At 41.0% G+C, this 21,253-nt stretch overlaps 1 protein-coding gene and 1 long non-coding RNA gene across 12 annotated transcripts in view; one reads left to right on the top strand and one right to left on the bottom strand.

The window, feature by feature from the left end:
• RIPOR2 (RHO family interacting cell polarization regulator 2) overlaps nt 1–21,253 on the top strand; it is a 248,891-nt gene that overhangs the window by 93,500 nt on the left and 134,138 nt on the right. For 6 of the 10 annotated variants that reach the window (XR_004184240.1, XM_031666961.1, XM_031666965.1 and 3 more), the window contains exon 1: nt 19,129–19,319. The exons of 2 other annotated variants lie outside the window; for them this stretch is intronic. Coding sequence is in view for 6 of the 8 variants with exons in the window: in XM_031666961.1 (XP_031522821.1) it covers nt 19,259–19,319 (61 nt within the window). In the remaining 2 variants the exon portion in view is untranslated. Of the gene's footprint in view, nt 1–18,814; nt 19,320–21,253 lie in introns of those variants that run through there. 2 more of the 10 variants (XM_017957633.3, XM_031666966.1) reach the window with 2 other exon arrangements.
• Nucleotides 6,718–21,236, bottom strand: LOC103883534. Of its 2 annotated transcripts, XR_645789.4 has the most exons (4): nt 21,146–21,236; nt 20,858–20,983; nt 16,752–16,959; nt 6,718–7,050 (listed from the first exon to the last, which is right to left on the bottom strand). It is a non-coding gene; the product is annotated as an uncharacterized LOC103883534 (long non-coding RNA). The 2 variants fall into 2 exon arrangements; XR_004184241.1 differs by lacking the exon at nt 21,146–21,236 and having other exon boundaries at nt 20,858–21,031.

Below are 21,253 nucleotides of genomic sequence, written 5' to 3'. Positions count from 1 at the left end.
ATCATGTTGGCCAGGCTGGTTTCAAACTCCTGAACTCAAGTAACCCACCCACCTCAGCCTCCCAAAGTGCTGAGATTACAGGCGTGAGCCACTGCACCAGGCCTGTAATTTTTTTTTTTTTCTTTTTTTGAAGGAACAGCATGGACCTTAGATGGGGTAAGAGATAGGTTTTCAACTATAACAGAGGGGAAGAAAAGAAAGTGCAGATTTAAAAGTGGAAGAGAAAAGAGTAAGAGAATCATGCTTGATGGTCTGTATTTTCTCTGAAATAGGAGGTGAGATAGCGAGAATGGTTTAAGCTTTGAAATAGTGGTGGGGAATGAAAAGGGGCTAATTAGAGATCTTTTTTTAAAAATTGTGAGCAGGGGTGAAGGGCCTACTGTGTTTTAAAATTAACTTAATATTGTGTGAGCTGTGAGCCTTCCATCCCCCAGGGCTCAGAAGCCCTGGTCTAGGAAATGGAGACAGATTAATCCAAGGCTGATGAGAGGTTACAAAGAAAATACGCCATGCATAGCAGAAGATCTGTAAAGTTCTAAGCCAAAATATTAACAGTGGTTATTTCTGGCTCTTCAGACTATAGTTGGATTTTAAACTTCCTTTTTAAATATTACTTGCTTTATTTACAATGGACAGGTATTATAAATTGATAAATTTTTTGACAAAAATTTAAAAAACAAACAATACAAGCAAACATATAGAAGTAAACTCTCCTCCCAAAATATCTAATCCAGAGATAACATCCTTGTTCACATTTTGGCCAACATCCTTTCCTCTAAGCACATCTACACATACTCAGTATATATATCATTACCTGTTCTACAAATCACAATATAAATGGCCACAACTCTTAGTTCTTCTACTATTTTCTCATGTCCATATATACCACATTAGGAAGAATGCCCTGAGTGCTGCACAGCCACCAGAGTGTCTAAGAATCTCAAAGACTTTCTCGTTCTACAGGGCATACGTTTTATTATCAATGCTAGGACTCTTGGGAATGAGAAAATGTTATTAATCCAATGTGTGCTGTTTATTTCTTTGACATGAGAAACCACTATTAAAGACTAGGGCCTAAGGCTGAGTGCAGTGGTTCACACCTGTAATCCAGCACTTTGGGAGGCTGAGGCAGGAGGATCACTTGAGCTCAGGAGTTTGAGACCAGCCTGGGCAATATAGTGAGATCTTGTCTCTACAAAAAATTAGCCAGGCATGGTGACACATGCCTATGGTCCCAGCTACTTAGGAGGCTGAGACAGGAGAAATGCTTAAGCCTGAGAGGTTGAGGCTGCACTGAGCCGTGATCACACCACTGCATTCCAAGCTGAGCAACAGACTGAGATCCTGTCTCAAAAACAAAAAAACAAAACAAAAAAATGAGAGATTGGGCCTGCACAGTTCACCAGCTGTGATTCCTGTGTTGCAGTGGCAGTCACTGGTCACCAATCCTCACCTGCCCTGCTGTGTTTCTCAGCTTGGGCTACAAAGTTGGAGTTCTCCCTTCCCCAGTCAACATTCACCAAGGATGATAATTGTGCCAGGGTGTCTGCATCTGAAGACAGTGACTAGTGATAAGAGAAAATATTCATGAATAGGGAGAGCTACTTGCTAAGTGCAAACCAGCCTGCCTCTGAGCATCCTCAGGTGCTTCTGTTGAGTCCAAGTTACCAACCTGCTCTCCAGGTAATTTTATTTAGGCCTCTGTATTAGAGTGCTTGGGCTGCCATAACAAAACAGCCCAGTGGCTTCAACAACAGAAATTTATTTCATCACAATTCTTGGGGCTAGAAGTCCAAGATCATCAATGTTCCAGCTGTAAGGAGAAAGCATATCTTTCTTTCCCATCACTAGGTACATGACTGAGGCTCCAATAACAAAGGACAGATTAACAAGAGAAAAGCAGACAAATTTAATGAACGTAAGTTTTACGCGACATGGGAGCCTTTAGAAATGAAGACTCAAAGAAACAGAGAAGCTTGTGTATTTTTATGCTTAGGTTTGATGATGAGGAGACAGCCATGCAGATGTATAATTGGACAAAGGGATCATCTAATGGTCATAAACTGGGGCAAAATTTTGGGGACTGTTTGTTCAGATTCTTTGTGTCTTTGTGGCTTAAGAAATAAGGGCCTACCATTCCTCCAGGTATAGGGAAGGTACTTCTCAAATGAAAGCCTTCCTGCTTCAGCAGAGAAGGATGAGGGAAAAGTGAGAGCGACCTTCTTGCTTCTGCTGTTTTCTCAAATGCCAAAGTACCATATTTTGAAGTAGCATGACCCGAACCCCTTCTCAGCTGATTTGGTTTCTGGTGAGAGCTCTCTTCCTGGCTTGCAGGAACCTGCCTTCTCACTATGTCCTCACATGGTCTTTCTGTGGGGAATACACCTGGAGAGAGAGAGGGCTCTCCAGTGTCTCCTCTATAAGGACACTAATCTTAGATCAGGGCCCCACACTTATGACTTCATTTAACCAAATTTTTTTTTTTTTTTCTTGAGACAGAGCCTCACACCCAGGCTGGAGGCAAGGCATGATCTTGGCCTCACCTAACCCTCCGCCCCGGGTTCAAGTGATTCTCCTGTCTCAGCCTCCCAAGTATCTGGATTACAGGCACCACCACCTGGCTAATTTTGTATTTTTAGTAGAGAGAGGGTTTCTCCCATGTTGGAATGTACTGGTCTCAAATCCTCCTACCTGCATCCACCCACCTCAGCCTCCCAAAGTGCTGGGATCACAGGTGTGAGCCACCGCACGCAGCCATAACCTTTTATTAATACTTCCTTACTCCAAATACAGCCACGCTGGAGATTAGGACTTCCATATATGAATTTCGGGGAGACACACACATTCAGTGCATAACAGGTTCTCACTGTGCTGCCCACTAATTCTATGCCCAGCACTTTCCCCTATTGTATTATCACATTAACTGTATGGCTACTACTTATTTACATATGTATGTCTTTCTTTCTAGATTTAAAAAAGACTTTTGTAAAGCAGACAGTATACATCGTTTCTGTCTGTCTAGTGGTGTGCTGGAGTCAGCACATAACCTGCTTATGAGAGCCAGTCGTTAGTTTCAGAAATGTTGTGAGCTGTTTGTTAAAATAGCCATGATTTAAAATTAAATTATATAAGTGTGCAATTAAATAAATTACATTTAAAATAATGCTAACAAATACTCAGTACTCATCAGCTCCTCATTACTACATTTTGTTGTTATCTGTGCACTGGAAGTTATTTACATCGATTGTATCTGGTTGGTGGAAATGGTGTGCTACTGTGCATCTCTTCCCAACTTTGCTTCAATGATGTCACGTTAGTAGCTTGAAATTAGTCATGGTAGGAGTGTTAGCACTATGAAAATCCATAAGCACTGCAAATCAGCTCCTCTTCCTCAGAGCTATTTAGTTTTTACCAGCATACTACTCACAGTCTATATCCCCAGCAGCCGCGTGACAGGATGCCCAGTAAATGCAGGCTGACTGGCTGGATGAATGGATGGATGATAGAAAAGGATAACAGAAAGAGAGCAGTACAGTTTAGGAGACAGGAATAACAGTTGGCAGAGGATGTTGACTAGGTGGGGCATTTACTATTCTGCCCTTTACCTTGCAGCCTGCCCAGCCAACAACCTCAGTTGTTCTATTTCCTTCTTTTGTGGGTTTCTCATGTTGTGTTCTTACACATTGTGCAAAAGAGTGCAATATAGTACAGAAAAAATGGGGTCATCCTATGTTGCTTCATCGCATTTCAAAAGTATAAGTTTTACATTCTGGTTCATTCCACTGGAGACAGTGGTGTGGCAATGTCCACTACAGAATACAGGAAGCCCCACGTTTACCATTCACTACATATTTACGACTACTGTGGATCCAGCGGAAGGTAAGCAGGGTGGGGTCCTGTTGTGGCAAGGTAGTCTTTACCACAAGTTCCGTTCTCATATGCCCTCATCCCAGTGTGTAGAAAGAAAGGGGAACTAAATACTGCTGCCAAAGCTGATTATTCTGTGAATTAGGGACCAGTGAAAAAATCCTACCCAGAAAATGCCAGAAGCAAGGTCTGGATTTCTTTTTCTCACCAAACCTTTATAAACTCCGCCCCCACCAACCATGACATTTCCCTTGTACCAGTTTTTAATGTTCCTATGAAGTGTCTTACACAGTTTTCTTTTAGCGCAAGAAAACAGGAGAGAAAATAGGAAAAAGAACTAGAGTAGCAGAAGCCTGAGGCAAAGGAACTGGAAAGTAAGTGGTGGAGAAACATTTATTGTTATAAACACAGTTGCTTCGGAATTCTCTTTAAGCTGCTTTCAAAGGGATCCTTTTATGGAAGTCTTATCTTTGTCAATAAAACTTGAAGACGCCCTATTCCATTAGTTGGCAGACAACACCATGTAAAGACAGCGATTCGACTGCAAAACTCGTGGATGAGCTGATTAATTTACGTGAGAAAATGTCTATTTGCCCCTCTCTTACCAAAGCCTGGGGGCTGCAACACTTAGAAGACAACACAAGATCCCCCGGGCATAAAAACCATAATCAGTCTCTATGTGATGGTGATTCCTCTGCTTAATATTGGGAGGTAGAACAAAGGTCACTGTAGGGCAAAGGAGTGTTCCAATCACCCTGACACCTGTGATCTGGTGACCACTCACTACTCTCAGGTGTCATTCTACCACTTCCATGTTGATATGAACTTCTAAAGTCTCTGATCGCTCTTGCCTAGAGAACTACTGGAAATCAATAAAGTCATTCATTTTAAAAATGTTGGCTGGGCGCAATGGCTCACGCCTGTAATCCCAGCACTTTGGGAGGCCGAGGTGGGTGGATCACGAGGTCAGGAGATGGAGACCACCCTGGCTAACACGGTGAAACCCCATCTCTACTAAAAATACAAAAAATTAGCCGGGCGAGGTGGCGGGCGCCTGTAGTCCCAGCTACTCGGGAGGCTGAGGCAGGAGAATGGTGCGAACCTGGGAGGCGGAGCTTGCATTGAGCCGAAATCACACCACTGCACTCCAGCCCGGGCTACGAGCGAGACTGTCTCAAAAAAAAAAAAAAAAAAAAAAAATTGTGGGACATTGATTCCCATCAGGCCTCATGCAAAGGTCTTGGTTGACCTTTGTCTTCCGGGATGTCACAGTCTAGCAGGGCATGCTGTCTTCAAAACTGACACACAAGACCTAGATCCTATGGCTGCAAGTCTAATGCCTGGACTGTGTTCTATGGGACTGCAGAGGTCAACACAGAAAATAAAAGATTTGAGAAATCAGCACTAACGCAGCAAACCCTATGCACCCAACACCATCCACCTCGCCTGTTAGATAACTGCACTTTAGGGCTTGTTGAAATGAATATATTTTCCTTTTGTTTAGATGGAACAGTTCAGTCATCCCTGTAAGAACTTTCTGGCATGGGTTTCCACAGGTTTGACTCACTGGCTCTTCGAAAGTGTTTTGACTTGCTCTGGTGACCCTGCCATGTTTCATGTCCCCTACTGCCCATTCGCCTAGATTCTTTGTCCTTAATCTCTACATCAGTAAAGTGAGGAAAGACACACTGAACTGCCTTTTACTTCGTGGGGAAAATAGGAGGATAAGCCACACATACTCCCAAGTGTCTTAGGGAAAATGTGCCTTTATTGACATTAATGTTGTCATCATAAGCTAAGCCATGAGATTCCAGGATTGTGCAAGAGTGAATGCAGAACCCACATTTTTCCCAGGATGAAGAAAAGATTGTTGAATAGGAGGGAGTGAGGGAGGAAGAAAAGAGAAAGAATCTTCCATTTAAGACAAGCATTGCCAACTTTCTGCCTTCACAGAGTAATCTGGCCCAAACAAGTACTTGACAGGATTATTATTATCAGATAACAATATATTTTTATAATATATTATCTGATAATAATTATTATCAGATAATACCTATAATCAGCAATACCTTATTACTTTTGCATAAAGTTTTAATTAGATACCATCCAATGAAAGAAATACTACTAGGTGCTCTTCCAGGAACATTGGATACTCAGCACCCTGGTTCATAGTAGCACCAGGTATTTTTACTGCCCTGTAAATAGCAACAACTGAACTACGTGGATGCAACAGGCAGCTGGTTGTATTTGCAATGTTTTTGACATTAGGTCATCTCTAGGATAAGCAGTGAATATAGTGAGAGAGGAGCCACCCCTTCCCCGCTCTGCTTCCTCCACCTCACTCACTCACAATACTTAACAACTCTCCTATTTGGTACTTTGTTAAAACTTTGGATGAAATCTCGTAAGAAAATAATTCACCCAGAATTCTAACATTTCTCCAGGGTCTGCCCTTTCCAGGGGGTGGGCTGTGGCACCCAGGGGCTTTCCCTGAGGGACAAGGAGCTAGGCCCTGGTGAACTCTTGCTAACCAGCTTCGGATCTCTGAGGGGCTGCTTCTTCACCTCAGGGTGGCTAGTGAGCCCTTCGCCCCATCGCCACCACCGATTTCCATATTAGAAGATGGGAATCTAATATTTATACTGTTTTTGGCACTTGCCAAGTCCCCCCTGGAAAAAGCACACTGGCATACCTTTATTTACTCCTGCCCGTTTTCTCCAAGGTTGCTTAGAGCCCCCAGAAAGTTGGCCCAACCTACCTATTTCACAAAACCTGACCCTAAAGCCCTGGAAAGCCCTGATACCCTTCATATGCGGAGATGGGGAGCAATCTAATGACTCTACTGCTGACTTTGCAAGGATTCGGGTTTATAACCGTTGGTAAGGTGAGAAGTCTCTAAAATCTGCTGTAAAAACACCTCTTAAAGGCTTCAACCTCGTGATACTTTCATGAGGTTTGAGTTCTGGGTTTTGCTTCTTGTTTTTTATAGAGCTAGCGGCTTTCTGCTCCCCTCCCTCTTGAAACTATGGTGCTTCTATCTTCTCGCTTTCTCCTCCTCTGGCCCCGCGTGTTCTTTGGTCTACACCCTTGTTTGTAAGTCTTGGTTCACTGCCTCCGGTGCTGTTTGTGGTCTCAGAGAGGATGGGTGGCGCTTTTCAAATTGTTGTCACACCAGACATGGTTCTAAGAAAAGTGGGGGGAGAGAAAGGTATTATTTTGAAGAGTTGAGGAGAGCATGACATGGATGTACAGAGATGAAATGAGCCCTGGATTGTTTTTGACACCTCTCTGCTGAAGAGAAGTCAGGGAACAGGGACAAGAGGGAGAAGGATGGAGAGAGCAGGAAAAGGGGCCGGGGTCAGCGCCAGCACCTCAGAAGCTTGACCAATTGGTCATAACAAAGTTTCCCTGTGGTCAACCTGAACTGACATTTAAAAGGCAAAAAAATGTTTGAAATAGCAGAGTGGCTGGGCGTGGTGGCTCATGCCTGTAATCTCCGCACTTTGGGAGGCCGAGATGGGTGGATCACCTGAGGTCGGGAGTTTGAGACCAGCCTGACCAACATGTAGAAATCCCGTCTCTACTAAAAATACAAAATTAGCTGGGCGTGGTGGCTCATGCCGGTAATCCCAGCTACTCGGAAGGCTGAGGCAGGAGAATCTCTTGAACCCAGGAGGCGGAGGTTGCGGTAAGCCAAGATTGTGCCATTGCACTCCAGCCTGGGCAACAAGAGCAAAACTCTATCTCAAAAAAAAGAAAGAGAAAGAAATAGCAGAGTGATTAATAACTAACAACTCCCATGAGCAATCATCTGAGACAGACAGAGCAGTGAAGGAGAGGAATCTGGGCTCATCATCTTAATGCTCAGAGGTTCTCTTCATAGTCGGCTATTCTGGGGATTGCATCTGTTTTGAGGCCCAATGAGGGGATAGTTCATGAGTGCAGGAAGTCTTCGGATGAGATTAATATACAGATGGGGATCTCTATTGGGAGAACTGTTCGATTATCAACATCAACGAGTCAAAGTTCTCCTGGCTTTAAGCCTGCTGTTGGGACTATGTAAGAATTGAAGCCTAATTCTTCACAGTCTCTATATTCATTGCTTCAATATCATTGGTGGCCAATTGCTTTGACAGTGAGAGAAGGGTTGTTAACCTCATCTGTTATGTACAGAACATGTAAGGATAGGAGGGCAATTAACATTAAGATAATGGCAGGTAAAATAGTTCAGACAGTCTCAATTTCTTGGGTATCTTTGATGCTAGTATGAGTTAATTTTGTTGTGAGTGTTAGGAAAATAATGTATAGGACCAGGGAACTAATTAGGAAAATAATTGTAAGAGCGTGGTCATGGAAAGTGAGTTCTTCTATAATAGGGGATATAGTATTTGAAGGCCTAATTGAACTAGATGAGCCATCAAGACATGTGAGATTTAACTTATAAATTATGTAACTTATAAATTTAACTTATAAATTAAAAGTTGAGGCAATACCTCATTTTTTTTCTTTTTTCTTTCTTTCCTTCTCTTCCTTCACTGCTGCTTTCCTTCCCCTTCCCCTACTCCTTTCCTTCCCCTCCCCTTCCCCCTACTTTTTCCCTTCTCCTCCCCCTCCTTCTTTATTTGAAAGAGAAGAAAAGGTAGAGCCCCTTTTTGAAGATCAAGGCTGCTGATTAAACTGTAACGAATCAGAGGAGAATTGCACCATCTTCTTTCTCCACCAGTCCCAGGTCAGGAAAACATGGCACTTTTCTCCCTCCTGAGCAGGACTATTCCATAATTCGGTCCACAGGACACATTTTCTTTTCTTTTCTTTGGGGTTTTGTTTTCACTGTTCCATTCTTTATTGTAATTTATTAATACATTTCAGACATTAAAGTAGGAAGGTGCATTCAGGGTTGAGCCTGCCAGTACAGAAAAGAGGAATGGTGATTTTTTTACTCTATAATTCTTCATTTCCTCCATCCAAATTGACCCAAATGCATGTAGTTCTTCCTGGATGCCTGACAGAGCAGAGTTGGAGCTCATCTAAGGTGAGCCCAAAACCCGAGACGGAGAGTTTAGGTGTGTTTCAGCCTTATTTGGGCCTACGTCTGTCCTGTAGCATTGATAGGCACCCAGAGCCGAATTTGTGGGAGGGAAGGCTGAAGTTTTAAATCAACGAGTGTCTCTGGATATCCTCCCACGGAATCTTTAAAAAAAAACAGACACAATCTGGAAGTATTTTCCTTCCAAAAGAAGAATATTCTGCTCCTCCTTCATGTTTTCTCTTTCTTCCTCCTTTTTTCATTCTTCTTTCTTTCCGTCACATAGACTTCAAAAGATCTCTTTCTCCAAATTGTTTCTCTGTCTTCTGTATAGTCAGAGGTCACTGAAACACATATACTGAAGAGAAGCCACACCAGGAAGAATTTTCAAAAACACTTGGCCAAAATCAACTTCACAAGTCCTGAATTCGAAAACCTTGTTTTATTCTTTCTTTGAGGACAAGAAATTCAGAGGCCAAAAAGAAACAGGTCAGGAGAGACTGGGTCACTGCCCACAAAGCTAGTATGTGCAAAGGGATGGCACTGCGAGGCCTACTTCCTGCAGGGAAGTAGCCTCCTGAGTAGCTGGGATTACAGGATAAAAGGTTTCCAATGTGTGAGGGTATGTACTTTTTCAGAATCTACTTTGGGCTTTAAAAATGAGATGGTTGGCTCACACCTGTAATCCCAGCACTTTGGGAGGCTGAGGCAGGTGGATGGCCTGAGGTCAAGAGTTTGAGACCAGCCTGGCCAACATGGTGAAACCTTGTGTCTACTAAAAATATAAAAGTTAACCAGGCGTGGTGGTGGGCACCTGTAATCCCAGCTACTTGGGAGGCTGAGGCAGGAGAATTGCTTGAACCCAGGGCTGGAGTGCAGTGAGCTGAGATTATGCCACTGCACTCCAGCCTGGGCAACAGAGTGAGACTCTGTCTCAAAAAAAAATTAATTAAAAATAAATAAATAAATAAATATCATCTTCTAGCATGAAATCAAAATTTTATTAGAAATGTATCTCTTGGCTGGGCGCGGTGGCTCACGCCTGTAATCCCAGCACTTTGGGAGGCCGAGACGGGTGGATCATGAGGTCAGGAGATCGAGACCATCCTGGCTAACACGGTGAAACCTCGTCTCTACTAAAAATGCAAAAAAAATTTAGCCGGGCGTGGTGGTGGGCGCCTGTAGTCCCAGCTACTCAGGAGGCTGAGGCAGGAGAATGGTGTGAACCCGGGAGGCGGAGCTTGCAGTGAGCCGAGATCGCGCCACTGCACTCCAGCCTGGGCGACAGAGCAAGACTCCGTCTCAAAAAAAAACAAAAAACAAAAACAAAACAAAAAAAAAGAAATGTATCTCTTAATGAGATGAATAAGGTTGACTTTCTTTCAATGAGTTCATTTATCCATGGATGAATATTACTTTTGCTACAGTGAGACAGGAGTTTGTAAAAATAATCTTATATTTTATTTATATAGGTGTAAGCACTAATCAGCCAAGTTCACATAAGAAAGTTAATGAGAATAAAAGAATTTTTTTATAGAGGTATCACTGAATTATTTGTGTTAAATTGATATTTTTCTAGTTTATAATTTTAATTTTTCTATTGGTTCTTTTACTATACTTTTTATTTATTTTCTTAGTGATTGCCTTGGGGATTACAATTAACATCTTAATTTATAGCAATCTAGTTTAAATTAATACCACCTTAATTTCAAGAGAATATAAAAACCTTTATCCTCCATCACTCCACTCATTTCCCTCTTCTTTGTGCTGTTATTGTCATACAAATTACACCTTTATGTATTATATGCCCATCAACACAAATGTATAATTGTTGTTTTATGCAGTTGTCTTTTAAATCAGATGAGGGAAAAGATTTACAAACAAGAAATACCTTTGTACTGTCTTTTATGTTTACTTATGCAGTTACTTCTACCAGTGCTCTCTATTTTTTCTTATGGCTTTAAGTTACTGTCCAGTGTCTTTTATGTCAACCTAAAGGACTGTCTTTAGCATTTCTTACAAGGCAAATCACTAGTAATACACTTCCTCAGCTTTTGTATATCTGGAAATGTATTTATTTCTCCTTCATTCTCGAAGGATAGTTTTACTGGGTATATAATTCTTAGTTGAGTTTTTTGTTTTTGTTTGTTTTTGTTTTTTACTTTCAAGACTTTATATATGCTGTCCACTTTCTTCTGCCTTCTATGGTTTATTTCATTTTTAAAATTGATATATGGTAATTGTATATATTTTGGGGGTACATGTGATATTTTGATACATGTGTGGAATGTATACAAATCAGAGTAACTGGGGTATCCATCACTTCAAACATGTATCTTTTCTTTGTGCTGGGAACATTACAATTATTCTTTTCTAGCTATTTTAAAATATATAATAAATTACTGTCAACTATAATTTCCCTACTGTACTGTCAAACACTAGAACATATTCCTTCTATATAACTATTTTTGTGCCCATTAACCAACTTTTTTTCATCCCTTTGCCCTCTATTGCTTCTAATGAGAAATCACTTTTTAGTCTTATTGAAGATCCCTTGTATGTGGTGAGTCACTTTTGTTTGGATGAGATTCTCTTTGTTTTTGACTTTCCACTGTTTGATTATGATGTGTCTAGTTGTGAATTTCTTTGAGTTTATCCTACTTGAAATTCATTGAGATTCTTAGATTTATAGATTAATCTTCTTCATCAAATCTGGGAAGTTTGCAGCCAACATCTTCTGGGCTTCTTTAGGGAATTCATATTGTTTATTTTTCCTGTATATAGACCATACTTTCTGGCTTCTTTGCATGTTTCATAATTTTTTGCTAAAAACTGGACATTTAAAATTATATGGAAACTCTGGAAATCAGATTCTCCCTACTCCCCCAAGGTTTTTGTTGCTGTTCTTGTTTTTTGTTTAGTGACTTTTCTGAGATAGTTCTGTAACGCCTATATTGTTTGTCATGTGTGTCCACTGAAATCCCTGCTTGATTAGCTTAGTGGTACACTAATGATTGAACAGAAATTTCTTTAGATACCTGGGACCAATAAATCTTGCAATCTTTGCCAAGGGGTTCTATATGCATACTAGGACACACTTTCAATGCTCAGTTAAGCACTTTACAACTCTGCCTTAGCCTTTACTTCCTGCTTCTGCAGAGCCTTAAGGTTAGCCAGTGGTCAGACCTCAGGGCCTTGCCAAGTATTTTCTGAGCATATACAGAGCTGTGGTTATGCACATAGACCTATATAGGCTTAGCCTTCTAGATTCCCAGGAATATGTGGGAGCTTTTCTAAATCTCCTATGGGCATCTCATTCCCAAGCTTTTTCTTTTAAGCTTTTTGGTTAGCCTATTGTTTGCCCCCAACTCTTATCCACTGCCTCAGGCAGCTGCAGTATTGACTATTTGCCTGTGATTATTTTCAACAAACACCCCAAGGAAAAGACTGTTCACACTTGGCAACTCTAAATCAGGTTAAATAAAAACAGCCTTCTGAGTGAGGTCATCCAGAGAACCACCAGACAGGTCAAATAGTGACAATTTTGGGGGAATGGGACTTTGAAGAAGGTTTATCTCCATTCTGCAACCATTCCAATAGCTGCCAGGCTGTTGATTTTCACTGTGATTGCAGGCTGCTCATTTTCAAGGCTACCACAGAGATAAGGTGAAGTGTGTGGAAGTAGGTAAGTTAAAATGCCATAAAACTCATTGTTCTATTGAAATTCAGCCATTTTTCTTAAATAAATGTTCCCTGGATTGCTGTCAGCATTTGGTTAATTTCCAACCTTCTGAAAAAGTCGATACTGACCATTTTCCCAGTTTCTTATTGCTTTTATGGAGGAAAGTCTTTTTAAAGATCTTTATGTCACCATTTTCTCGAATATCCAATCTAACTCTTTTAATATTTTGTCAATCATATGTCAAATATCATGTAATAAATTATTATTTAAAAATATGTTTATTGATCTCATAGTATTAACTCGGTAAGAGTGGTTTCAGTTCCTTGAAAACAAATAACTAGAAAGTTTGTGATTTACCAAAGGATCAAGTACTAGTCATTAAATAAAATTCATTTTTTCAGTAACAATATTTTATATTGTCTCTTATTTTGCCACCCAGTGACTTATGTGCTATCAAGCAATCTTTCATCATAAGATTTAAGGTGCACGAAATGCATGCCTTTCTTTAAAAGTTGAGAAAGTTATACCTTCTCATCTGGCCTTCTTTGGCTGTCTTGGGTCTGGGGTCACATTCTGGGAGGGAGAATTGTAATTCTCCTTAAACTCTCCCCACATCTCTCACAGACATGGAAGACTGTTTCTACCTTCTTAAAGTTTACTTTCCTGTGTATCTTTTCTCCACCCCTTCTGTCACTTTCTGTAGCTCCCACACCAAGAAATTTGTCTTGAGGTTAAAAAAAGGGGAGGAGGGGCAGACTGTACAGTGATCGCTGAAAATGCTTTTAAAGTCAATGGTAGAGCCATAGAAAAGGATTCCCATCTCAATTAATGTTGCCAAACCCTGAGAGGTAAATTTTATTATCAGTAGCAGTTACAGGATTTCTTTATTGGAGAGGCTTTGTGATTACATTCTGGTTGAGACAGAGGGTAAGGTCAGGGACTAGGGACTGGGTCTTGAAGTTGTGTTTGCATTGATAACACAATGTGTTAATGTAGATTATATTTTAATTAGGGGCAACTTAGTGGGAAAGGGCTGAACTATCACTTAACTAAGTAATTGATTATTATTATTCCATTTTACCAATTCAAAGTGAAATTATTAACTCTAGTCAAAGAGCTAGATAGTAACAAAGCCAAGATTGTAACTCAGCCCTGTCAAATCCCAGAACCAGTGCCTTTATATGCTTTTCTTTTTTTTTTTTTTTCTGTTTCTAGTTGCAAGCTAACCACTCCCAGCAATCATACCCTTAACCCACAGTTATGACCTTACCAACCATACCCAATGTGAGTCTTGCCATAGAACTCTTGTTTACTGGGTTCTTATCCTTCTTTCGTAAGTGGAAGGAATGGATTCCTTCAGTGGGCAATTACCCTCATTATATTTAGTGCCATTGAAGGAAACTGTCCTGGACTTTGGTCAGGCTTCCCCAGCACCTTCCGTAAATGACTCTAAGTGTGGCTCCTGCAGTCTAATGATGCGCCTGAAACTGGGGGAGGCAGGCAGGAAGACTTCCAAAGGCTCTGGGAGGGTTTTCCCCATGAGACAACCCTCATGAGATTGTACCCATGAGATTGGTACCTCCTCTGTGCAACATGAAAACAGGAATACTATTAAAAAGCATGTTCCAGCCAGGTGCAGTGGCTCACGCCTGTAATCCCAGCACTTTGGGAGGCCGAGGCGGGCAGATCACTTGAGGTCAGAAGTTCAAAACCTGCCTGACCAACATAGTGAAACCCCGTCTCTACTAAAAGTACAAAAACAATTAGCCGGGCATGGTGGCACATACCTGTAGTCCCAGCTACTCTACTCAGGAGACTGAGGCAGGAGAACCACTTGAACCCAGGAGGTAGAGGTTGCAGTGAGCCAAGGTCGAGCCCCTGCACACCAGCCTGAGCGACAGAGCCAGACTCTGTTTCAAAAAAAAAAAAAAAAAAATCATGTTCCTTTTGTCCCAGCTCTTTAGACGTGGCATTTTACAGTTAGACAAATTTTTAGGTGCATCTTTACTGGCAAAATTACCCAAAGATAAGATTATTTCTGACTCTGTGGTTTTTTTCACCTTTTTCTTTCCTAATTCCTACCACTCCTCCCAGTTTCAATTCCTCTCTCCTACTTTGTTCTCCTTTCTGTTTCAAACATTTTGCTCCTAATTGCTTCAGATTTTTCTCCCTGTTCGGAAGTTTGTATATATGAAAATTAAGTATTTTAAAACACTTTCTGAAGGAAGTGGGAAATTCTCCAGAAGCACAGAGAGAAGATTGTGAGGCTCTTCCGTTGGAATAAAAGCCCACGTTGGATGATGAAATCTTTCCACTAGCATGTCTTCCTCCTGTACATGCTTCACAGATGGTATTTTTTTTAAAACAGCAAACTATGCAGAAATATTTTAAATTAATAAATAAATCATTGATTATTATAGCCTCAATTCTCATAACTCAATACTATATTGATTTTCATGTGTTCAACACAACACGTGCCTTGTCACTTATATATTTACTTAAATATTTCACACTGTACCTGAAATGTAGTAGGTATTCATTATTATTCTCCAAATGAATGAACACACGAATGAGTGAGTAAAGTTCCACAAAGCAAGGACCAGACCTTTCATATCACTGTAATTCATAGACCTAGTAGGGCATAAAGTGGGCACCAACTGTTTGGAGTATAAAAGCTTTGCTATGTTCCTGTGTTTATGATCTTGATGAAATTCTTTTGTTAAATTTAGCACAGGTTGTCACAAATCAGCATTTGATCAAAGTGGTTGCCTTATACTGGTTCATCTATACTTTTGTTCTCTTCCCCACATCCAATTATTGGAGCTGTTAGCCTCAATCACTGAAAAGCAAGATTCTTTCATTGTCATTCCAGACTTACTCCTCATTTCTTAGTGAAAACTACTCTCTGTGACCTACATCTCCCTTAACTAAGCACTGAATTTCCCTATCTTTAGTCTTTCTTTTCTAATATAGATTTGAAGGGGATCAGAATGTGTCCCCCAAAATATGCTACTTCAGCATAAGTACTATTTTGACCTATTTTTGAGAAAGAATCTTCTGCCCTTCTCCTTTCTGCTTTAAGTGCTATAAATTTCCACTTGTAAAGGTGTTTCATTCCCCATCTTGGGTGACTAAGTCTCATGGTCCTCTTCTTGATATGAGAGATGAGTCTGCATAACAATCCTTAGCTATCATACGTTCCTAGTTACCTTCCCACAATTCACCACTCTTAGGAGCCCATTCCCCTACTCTGCCTCCTTTGTCTAGTCACTTCTTCACAGTTTATTGCCCTTTGTTAAAATTGTATATAAACTCAGCATTCTTTTAGACTTCACATAGATAAGAGATAGTATAACCTGGTGTTTAAGAGTTTGGACTCTGGGATCAAATCTCAGTACCTTTACCACTTACCAAATGTATGACCTCAGGAGGATCACTTCACCTCTTGGGCCTTAAACTAAAATGGAGATAATAAATATATATATATCTTAGGGTTGATATAGGAATTAAGTGAATCAAGGCACTTAGAACTGTTGCTGGCACTCTGTAAGTGTTAGCAATTATTTACATTTTTTTATTTGCTCATTTTGTACACTCATAACAATATAATCATACTACTTATAATTTTCTGAGACTTTTCAACGTCAATATTATGTTCTTGAAACTCATCCATATTGATGCATACATCTGTAATTTATTAGTTTTTCTTTATAGTTAACACATCATGCATGTATGTCATATCTCTCTAAGGAAATTGTAAACTTTGGAGAGCAAGAACCATGTTTTCTATACTCTGTGCTTTCAAGAAGTTCATGGTGGCATTTGTGATTTGTTCTTTGAGATGGTTAGCTGTGTTTCTGAGATATCTAAATTGGAGAAGAGGAGACTGAGGGAAACTTCCTAAGGGTTATTGAGGTTTTATATGGAGCATGGTGACTTCTCATTCTCTATCCCCATTGAGGCTTCAATTAGGTAAATATCCTAAGCTTCCCTGTGAGAGATTTACGTGTATAATTGTAACTGGGTATTTACTGTGTACCATGTGCTGTGTCAGCTCCTTTACATAATTTACCCCACTTAATCCTCAAAACAAACCAAATGAGAAAGTATATTAGTTTTCTAGGACTGCTGTAACGAACTACCACAAACTGGGTGGCTTAAGCAACAGAAACTTACTGCATCACAGTTGTGGAGGCTAGAAGTCCAAGGTCAAGGCGTTGGCAGGATGGGTTCTTCTGAGGGAGGTGAGGGAGAATCTCTTGTAGACCTCTCCCCTAGCTCTTGGTGGTTTACTGGCAATCTTTGTTGTTCCTTGGCTTGTGGATCTCTGCCTTCATCTTCACATGCTATCCTCCCTGTCTGTATGTCTTTGTCTACCTCTCTCCTTTTTAAGAGGAAATAAGTCATATTGGATTAAGGACCTATCCTCCTCCAACATGATATGAGTTTATCTTAACTAATTATATCTTCAATGGCCCTATTTCTAAATAAGGTCACATTCTGAGGTACTGAGGGTTAGGACTTCAACATATGAATTCAATAGGGGTGACACAATTCCACCCACTTAAAATAATAAAATAGGCCTAGAGAGATTATGCTAACTTTTTGAAGTGGAATGGCTGGGAGCCCCCAGGTTCACATGGTAACCAGGTGGTTCTGAGGTAGGAGGTGAGGGAGGTAGTGCCAGTCCCCAAGAGCCACGGGGATGCTGCAGTGACCCAGACTGTGTGCAGTCACTCCCATAAAGTTACCTAGACAAGAGGTAACACAGTGAGCTCTGGAGTTAGTCAAATCTGCCACTCACTGGCTGCCTGATCTTAGGAAAGTTTTTCAAGTTCTCAGAGCCCCCATTGCTTCATCTGTAAAATGGGATAATAGCACCAACCTCATGAAGTTGTGGAGATTAAAGGACATGGGACAGTAGTTGAGAAATGTAGTGATTATCAAAATGGACACCCATCCTCTTATCCCAGCCACACAAAAGACAGCTCTAGTCCACATCCAAATTTCCTATACCTCGGCCCATTTTAATTAATTTAATTTATGTAACTAAGTGCAACCCTTGGCCAGAAACATCATTCAAGTGGGGTGGTAGAAGGGTCAGAAAGGGGAGATGCAAAGGAGAGCTAGAGAAAAGGATAACTACAGCTCTCTGCCTCTCAGTGTGTCTCAAGGTGGGCATTATTGATATTTGGAAGGGGACAGTTCTTCCTGTAGAGCCACTGTTCCATGCATTACAGTAAGGTTGACATCCCTGGGCCCCTGAGTGCTAAGACATTAAATACCAGTAATAACTCCCAGTCATTGTGCCACCCAAAACACCCCAGACATTTCCAAGCTCTCCTCTAAGAATGGTTGCAGCCCTGATTGACAACAATTGGTGATCCCAGCAGGACCCAAGCTGTACATTGTCTTTGGGAACTGCTGCAGCCACCAATGCAGGGATGAACTGACTGTTGCTGCTCAATTAACCCTCAGTGTCTGATTCCTGAATTCCTCTGGGCTGATCCCTTCTCACTGCTGGATTTCTCCAACCCTGTTGTCCATAGTCTCTTCTGGGAGAAAATGGTGCAATTTCAAGGTTGCAGTTACAGGAGGAGGGGACAGTTTCTCTAAGGTAACACTGGGAGTATCTTCAAAACCATGCAGTAAATAAAGTGCCAAAAATAAATACCTTGGGCCAACAGCTCCTCACTGTCATCTCCATTTGCATTTTCTAAGCTTCTGGCCACCTAAGAGATCTTACAACACAATGGAGTGGTCTGGGAAACCCCAAAATGAAGTCTCAGTATTACTCAGAGAGATGTGTGTTTGTTTGTGCAGCCATACAGAATTTGGCACACGTTGGGTAGCTCGATATGGTGACGCCAGCCAATGGTGCTCACGTAGAAGCTCAGTGATTACTCATCCCTTTGGGAGGACTGCTTTTTGAGTTACATTTTCTTCTTTCTCCTTTAGTGATACGGTCTGAAGTATCAAACTGAGTAAATATCGTGAAATGTAAGATGTTTGACCAAAACTAGTTATCTATTCATTGACTATAGATTTAATTGAGCCACAGAAAGCCTAGATATGGTTCAATTTGGTTTAAATGCTGTAAAGTTTCCAATCCTTAAATGCAAGAGGTTTGAAAAAAAAAAAAAAAAGGAAAGAAAAATGCAACTATTACTGAGCAAAATAAAAGCTCTGTCCTCTAAATGCCTGTTTTGGTTTAACATAGTGGCTTGCTTTACTTTCAGATAAATTGTCATTGAAGCAAAACCAAGATATGAGAAATGTGAACTCCCTCTTTCAACACAACCCATTGTGTTCAAATTCATAAGCAAGAAAGTTAAGCGCCCACCTTCCTCTTTAAGGAAATATAAAAGTTGTTGCTTTGAAATAGAATTCACTGCATTCAGACTTTGAGTGATAACTGTATTCACATCCAACCGGATCTGCAGCCCCCTTTCAAAAATTTCTTTCTCCTCAGTGGTGAGAATTACCCCACCTGGGATTCACTCTTCAAAAGGCTCAAGAAGCCTATTCATATGAATGAAACTGCTTTCTTCAGGGCAGATGCGGAAGCTGCCCTCCAGAGGGCTTGGGCAACCCAAGGAAAGGAAATCACCTCCGTTGGCAGTGTGGCTGCTGAGACTGCCGGGGGCTGCTGCCTGCTGCCTCTCGTGCCTGTCCTCTCCAAGATGCAGTTTTTTGATGCTGAGGAGCTCCTGGTCGATGAAGAGGATGATGTTTTTGGTGAAGGTAAACGCATCTTTCTGGCAGGAGCCTCTCTGGCCTGCTTTGCTTTGTTTTGACACTACTGGACGCTTTTGCCCAGCTTGAGCAAGGACTTGAGTATTTTGAAATGATAAAAACGAAGCATTCTGAGTGAGATAGTAGCTGCAGATATCAACTTAGGCACTGAAGGAATACACAAGGCAAGGAGTGGGACAAGGGGTTGAGTCATTCCTGCAAATACATTTTTTAAAGACATTACTAAAATAAAGGTTTAGTTTAGGCTGGAAAATATTACTAAATTTTTTGCCTTGTCTCTCTTCTGTTCTATCTCTTGTCTAACACCTTAAGGAAAGCCTGTCACAGTGGTTTAAGCATAGCAGGGCTGCTAAGGTAGACGTTGAACAAATGGACCAGGAGTGGTTTTCCATAGTACCATGTTGCTTTGATTTGCACTTCTCTCTCCCTTCCTTCCTTCCTTCCTTCCTTCCTTCCTTCCTTCCTTCCTTCCTTCCTTCCTTTCTTTCTTTCTTTCTTTCTTTCTTTCTTTCTTTCTTCCTTTTTTTCCTCTCTCTCTCTCTTTCTCTCTCTCTCTCTCTCTCGGTCCTTCTCTCTTTTTTTTGTTTTTTGAGACAGAGTCTTGCTCTGTTGCCCAGGCTGGAGTGCAGTGGTGCAATCTCAGCTCACCGCAGCCTCAGTCTCCCGGGTTCAAGTCATTCTCCTGCCTCAGCCTCCCAAGTAGCTGGGACTATAGGCGTCCACCACTGTGCCCAGCTAATTTTTGTATTTTTAGTAGAGACGGGATTTTGCCACGTTGGCCAGGCTGGTCTTGAACTCCTAACTTCAGGCGATCCACCCTCCTTGGTCTCCCAAAATGCTCGGATTACAGGCGTGAGCTACCATGCCCAGCCTGGGTCCTTCTCTCCTACTCTTTCTCACACGTACTTGGCACTCCAACCCTCCATTCCCTTTTCCCATTTTCTTTTTTCCCAAGTTGGGATACGGGAGCCCTGGTAGCTTCCAACCCCCATTGGCACTGCTCAGTTTTCTATTCTCCTCTCGCTGCTCTTCCATGACTTGACCTGTCCACTAGAATTTAACTTAAAGGTTGCGATTTTAAAGGGATGATCTAATTATGGACGGATGTTTTGTTCAAGTGCTGCCTATGAGATTGGGCCATAGGCAAAAGCTTTTCTAGAATTTGGAGCCGCCGAAATAAAGGAAATTTGGACTCAAGAATCTCATGAATTTGGTTACTTTCCTCAAGAAACTATGTCTAGTAATTTTTTTGAAAACTCTATTCAGTAATTTTTTTAAAAGGAGCAGTAGTAAGGTTTTTGTGTATGTGTAATTACCCAAGCAATACAAGTTCGTTGAAGAAAAATTACAGTGTCACAAAGAATCCCTTGTAATCTAGTCATGTAGAATGTAATCATTGTTAATATTTTGATGTTGTCTTTCTGCTATGTTGTTCTAGCTACAGAAATATTTAAAATCATAAGTTGGGTTTTTATCACAACTTAAATCAGTTTGAAGAATATCTACTGAGCTTCGCTGCTGCTTACCAAATTATCATTCTGTTGCGTTACTTTGATGGCAGGTATTTAGAGCCACCAATACCTTGAAGTTTGATCTTAGGCCCCATTCTTCAGCTTTCACTTCTTAAAGATGTTTCCTCTTTAAGCAAACACCTTAAAGAGAAAATTTGTACTGAGATACTAACTCCTTTTAGGATCTGAAAAATGGTCACAACTGTGAAGATAAGCGTAGAATGGAAAAATTGGCAATCATTCACCCACACCTCCCTCCAGGAGTGGCATTCCAAAACGCCCAGCCCACATTTCTTTGCCTACAGGAATTTTGCTTTTTTACATCTGGCTATGATGCTTAAGAGCGCCCTCTATAGGCTGATGCCCTGCACTCTGGATTACGCGTGGCCCCATTCTGAAGGGAAGCGTTAA

The sequence above is a fragment of the Papio anubis genome, chromosome 6 (assembly GCF_008728515.1).
Source record: "Papio anubis isolate 15944 chromosome 6, Panubis1.0, whole genome shotgun sequence".
In the NCBI taxonomy this organism is placed as follows: Eukaryota; Metazoa; Chordata; class Mammalia; order Primates; family Cercopithecidae; genus Papio; species Papio anubis.
Note: the sequence above shows the minus strand (reverse complement) of the source record. Positions and strands in the feature narration are given on the sequence as shown.